Source organism: Phaenicophaeus curvirostris, unplaced genomic scaffold, assembly GCF_032191515.1.
Source record: "Phaenicophaeus curvirostris isolate KB17595 unplaced genomic scaffold, BPBGC_Pcur_1.0 scaffold_75, whole genome shotgun sequence".
In the NCBI taxonomy this organism is placed as follows: Eukaryota; Metazoa; Chordata; class Aves; order Cuculiformes; family Cuculidae; genus Phaenicophaeus; species Phaenicophaeus curvirostris.
The window spans coordinates 44,724-49,584 of record NW_027206697.1 but is presented as its reverse complement, the minus strand read 5'-3'; the positions used below and the strand labels follow the sequence as shown (position 1 = coordinate 49,584).

At 61.6% G+C, this 4,861-nt stretch overlaps 1 protein-coding gene across 1 annotated transcript; it reads left to right on the top strand.

The window, feature by feature from the left end:
- Window positions 1-249: 249 nt before the first annotated feature.
- Window positions 250-4,541, top strand: LOC138734420 (speriolin-like). The gene is made up of 5 exons (XM_069882032.1): window positions 250-454; window positions 1,055-1,195; window positions 1,634-1,948; window positions 2,909-3,063; window positions 4,200-4,541. The coding sequence occupies exons 1-5, from the start codon at window positions 250-252 to the stop codon at window positions 4,515-4,517; spliced, it is 1,134 nt and encodes a 377-aa protein (XP_069738133.1). The 3' UTR covers window positions 4,518-4,541.
- The last annotated feature ends 320 nt before the right edge of the window (window positions 4,542-4,861 follow it).

Here is a 4,861-nt window from a genome sequence, read left to right as displayed (position 1 = left end):
CCAGATCCCTCTGCAGATCCTCCTGCCCTCCAGCCATGGACCCAGCTCCCCCAGCAGATCCTCCTGCCCTCCATCCCCGTGGCCGACGCCGAGGTGGAAGGTCCCTCTGTGACCTCTCCCGGCAGCCACCCTTGGGGCCACCCAGGTAGCTCCCGGTGTCCCGTGGCGACCAGCTGCCTCCCCAAAAGCTCCCTCGGTCTTGCCCTTGGGTAGACGTTGGTGTGACCTCGAGGGGGTTTCGGGGCCACCATGGACCCCCGGGGCCACCCGACGGGCGCGGCGGCCACCGTCCTCACCTGCTACGACCAACTGCGACGCGGGATCCAGGCGCTGCTGATGGAGAACGAGGAGCTCATCTGCATGGTGGGGCAGCTGATGGAGGAGCAACGCGCCCGGGGGCACAGAAACCCCTCGCAGGGCTCCAGCCTGGGACCCTTCGCCTTCTACGTCCCAGGTAGGAACCTCCCAGCCCAGCGTTGAGGTTCTCCAGCCTGGAGAAGGCTCCGGGGAGACCTTCGAGCTGCTTCCAGTAGGGAAAGGGGCTCCAGGGGAGCTGGGGAAGTTCTCTTGGTCAAGGTGGGATGGGACAGGAGGAGGGGAAGGGGTTTGAGCTGATTGAGGTGAGATGTGAGGAAGGGATTTCTTCACCAGGAGGGTGGGGAGGACCTGGAAGAGGTTGTCCAGAGAAGCTGTGGCTGCTCCACCCCTGGAGATGTTGAAGGCCACGTTGGATGGGGCTTGGAGCTCCTGATCCAGCGGGAGGTGGCCCTGCCCATCCAGGAGGTGGAACTGGATGATCTTTGAGGTCCCTTCCAACCCAAACCATCTCACGGTTCCATGATTCCAACTTGGTGTCAACCAGAACCCCCAGATCCCACCCCTGGAGGTGTTGAAGGCCACGTTGGATGGGGCTTGGAGCCCCTGATCCAGCGGGAGGTGGCCCTGCCCATCCAGGAGGTGGAACTGGATGATCTTCGAGGTCCCTTCCAACCCAAAGGGTTTCTCTGGATTCCGCGGTGGTGCCGTGGTGGCAATTGTCCTCCTTCTCGCGCAGCCATCAGCCCGGACTCCGGTTTGCAGGCCCTGGAGCGCGGCTCCCGCTTTCGGGTCCCCCCGATGCAGCAGACGACGTCCAGCACGGTGACGGGCGGCACCGACATCAGCTCCGGGATCCTGCTCCCACCCGGGAACAGAAGTACTGGGGTGGGGGGGTGGGCTGAGCGTATCTCCATCCCATCCTCATCTCCATCCCATCCTCATCTCCACCTCCATCTCCACCTCCATCTCCATCTCCATCTCCATCCCCATCTCCATCCCCATCTCCATCCCCATCTCCATCTCCATCTCCATCTCCATCTCCATCCCATCCTCATCTCCATCTCCATCTCCATCTCCATCTCCATCTCCATCTCCATCTCCATCATCTCCATCATCTCCATCATCTCCATCATCTCCATCCCCATCTCCATCCCCATCTCCATCCCCATCCCATCTCCATCTCCATCCCCATCCCATCCCCATCTCCATCTCCATCTCCATCCCACCCCACCCCACCCCAGTCCCCCCAGTGCTTCCAGCACCGTTACTGGTCCCACCACGCCTCCATAACAGCTTCTCCACCTCCTCCTTGCAGCGTTCCCGAGGTTCCCTGTTGTCCACCCTGAGCTCCACCGCATCTCCTGCCCCGTTGACCGCTTCACCTCCGTGGGCCACCAGCCTCCTCCTCCTCCACCTCCTCCTCCACCTCCTGCTCAGGAGTCCACCCCACCGGAGGCCACCCCGGGCAGCCTGCCCCTCTCGGACCTCCGAGGACCAGGAGCTGAGTCCATCCCGTCCTCCATCCATCCCACCGCGGGCCCCGCGGACCCAGCGGAGAGGCGGCCGCTGGCCCGGGACGCCCACCGGCTGGCCACCGGCTGGGAGCCCGTGGTGGCCTCCACGCCCAGAGGTGAGGGCTTGGTGGGGGCTGCGCTTGGTGGACCACGTGGGGCTTCCCGGGATCTTGCCCCCGTGGGACACCCCGGGCCTTCCGGGGCCGCGGCGGGTGGACATCGGGAGGTGGTCAGGGAGGGGCGAGGGGCACCTTGGGCCGTGGAACCATCACAGGTGAGGGGGGCTGTTCCCATCCCGTCCTCATCTCCACCTCCGTCTCCACCTCCATCTCCATCCCCATCCCCATCCCCATCTCCATCTCCATCCCCATCTCCATCTCCATCTCCATCTCCATCCCCATCTCCATCTCCATCTCCATCCCCATCCCCATCTCCTTCTCCATCTCCTTCTCCATCTCCTCCTTCTCCACCTCCTCCTTCTCCATCTCTATTTCCATCTACACCTTCATCCCCTTCTCCACCTCCACCTCCATCTCCATCTCTTCTCCTTCTCCTTCTCCTCCTCCTCCTTCTCCATCTCCTTCTCCTTCTCTTCTCCTTCTCCATCTCCATCTCTTCTCCTTCTCCTTCTCCTCCTCCTTCTCCATCTCCTTCTCCTTCTCCTCCTCCTTTCTCCTTCTCCATCTCCTTTCTCCTTCTCCTTCTCCTCCTTCTCCATTTCCACCTAGACTTTCATCCCCTACTTCTCCTTCTCCTCCTCCTTCTCCATCTCTTCTCCTTCTCCTTCTCCTCCTCCTTTCTCCTTCTCCATCTCCTTTCTCCTTCTCCTTCTCCATCTCCATCTCCTCCTTCTCCATTTCCACCTACACTTTCATCTCCTTCTTCTCCTTCTCCATCTCCTTCTCCATCTCCTTCTCCATCTCTTCTCCTTCTCCTTCTCCTTCTCCTTCTCCTTCTCCTTCTCCTCCTCCTCCTCCATCTCCATCCCCACCTCCATCCCCATCCCCACCGTGCCCGGGGGCCACCTGAGGACCTCGGGTGGCCTGGGCAGGTCTCACCGGTCCCCCCGTTCCCAGATCATGTGGGATCTGGATCCCACCAGCCCATGTGGGAGCAGCTGGTGGGCGAGATCGCCTACCAACTGGACCGCCGCATCCTGGCCAACGTCTTCCCCGACCGCACCCGCTTCTACGGCTTCACCGTGGCCAACCTCCCCGAGAAGATCATCACGGTGAGCTTGGTGGAACCCCATGGGGGCTCGTGGTGGGGCTGAGCCTGCGTCAGCTCATCAGGGAAGCTTTTGAGACAGGTTCTCAGAGGATTCTGCTCCAGGAACGGTCACCTCGGGGCTGGAGAGGAGAACGAGCTCCTGGGTGGAGAACTGGTTGGCTGGAGGGCCCAGAGGGTGGTGGGAGATGGAGTTAACTCCAGCTGGAGGGACAAGGGGTGTCCCCAGGGCTCGGTGGTGGCTCCAGCCCTGGTCAAGGTCTTCATCGATGACCTGGATGAAGGTGTTGGCTTCATCCTTAGCAAGTTTGGAGATGACACTAAGCTGAGAGGAGGTTTGGATCTGCTGGAGGGGTTGGAGGTTCTCCAGAGGGATCTGAGCAGGTTGGATCCACGGGCTGAGACCAACGGGATGAGGGTTAACGAGGCCAAAGGGCGCGTCCTGCTCTTGGGTGTCACCAACCCCGAGCAGCTCCAGGCTTGGGGAGGAGCAGCTGGAAGGTCCCTGGAGGAGAAGGACCTGGGGGGGTTGGTTGAACAGGAGCCAGCGGTGGCCCAGGGGGCCAAGAAGGCCAAGGGCATCTTGGCTTGGAGCAGCCCCGGCGTGGCCAGCAGGTCAGGGAGGGGATTTATGGACTCGGTGAGGCCACATCTCAAATCTGAGCTCAGTTTTGGGTTCCTCGCCCCAAGAAGGACCTTGAGGGGCTGGAGCGAGTGCAGAGAAGAGCAACGAAGCTGGGGAAGGGGCTGGAGAACACGAGGAGCGTGTGAGGAACCTGGGGGTGTTCAGCCTGGAGAAGAGGAGGCTGAGGGGAGACCTCATTGCTCTCTCCAACTCCCTGAGAGGAGGTTGTGGAGAGGAGGGAGCTGGGCTCTTCTCCCAGGGGACACAACGAGGTGGAACCACCTCAAGCTCCACCAGGCTGGACATCAGGGAGAACTTCTCGGAAAGGTTCCTGGGGCCCTGGTGGAGGCACCAGGGAGGGGGTTGAGTCCCCATCCCTGAAGACGTTTAGAAGCCGGGTGGACGCGGCGCTGAGGGACGCGATTTAGTGGTTGACGGGGCTGGTTGGACTCGCTGAGCCGCTGGGTCTTCTCCAACGTGGGGAGTCCGTGACTGTCGTGTTCCACCTCCCGCAGACGGCGCTGGCGGCGGGGCCGGGCGGCTTCGAGGAGCAGCGTTGCGCGGCGGCGGCCGGGCGCTACGTGGCCGTGCTGGGGCGCCTGCGGACCTTGGGCTACAGCCCCGCGGCTCACGCGGCCTTCACCGAAGCCTTGGTCAACGCCTACAGGATCCTCCCCCCGTCGGCCCTCCCGGACGGCCACCAAAACGTGGCCGAGCTGAGGAAGGTGGTGGCCGAGACGGTGCCGGCGGCGGCCAGGGCCGACGCGCTGCTGCTCCTCGAGTGCCTCCAGGAGCTGGCGAGGGAGGACGGACAACCCCTGTTCCGCTGGTGAGGGCGCTTGGGGGGGGCTCCAGCAACACCAGGACCTCCATCAAGCATCCACAGCAACCAGGTCAACTCCATAAACCAGGTCAACTCCACCAACCAGGTCAACTCCACCAACCAGGTCAACTCCACCAACCACGTCAACATCATCAACTGCATCAACATCATCAACTGCATCAACATCATCAACCACGTCAACATCATCAACCACCTCAAGATCATCAACTGCATCAACATCATCAACTGCATCAACATCATCAACCACGTCAACATCATCAACCACCTCAAGATCATCAACTGCATCAACATCATCAACCACCTCAACATCATCAACCACCTCAACATCATCAA

Bases quoted from the DNA above. Each gene is read 5' to 3' on its own strand.
- LOC138734420 (XM_069882032.1), top strand. From the start codon at position 250: ATGGACCCCCGGGGCCACCCGACGGGCGCGGCGGCCACCGTCCTCACC. The intron at 1,196-1,633 runs GTACTGGGGTGG...TCCTCCTTGCAG, and splicing joins GCTCCCACCCGGGAACAGAA to CGTTCCCGAGGTTCCCTGTT. The intron at 3,064-4,199 runs GTGAGCTTGGTG...CACCTCCCGCAG, and splicing joins TCCCCGAGAAGATCATCACG to ACGGCGCTGGCGGCGGGGCC.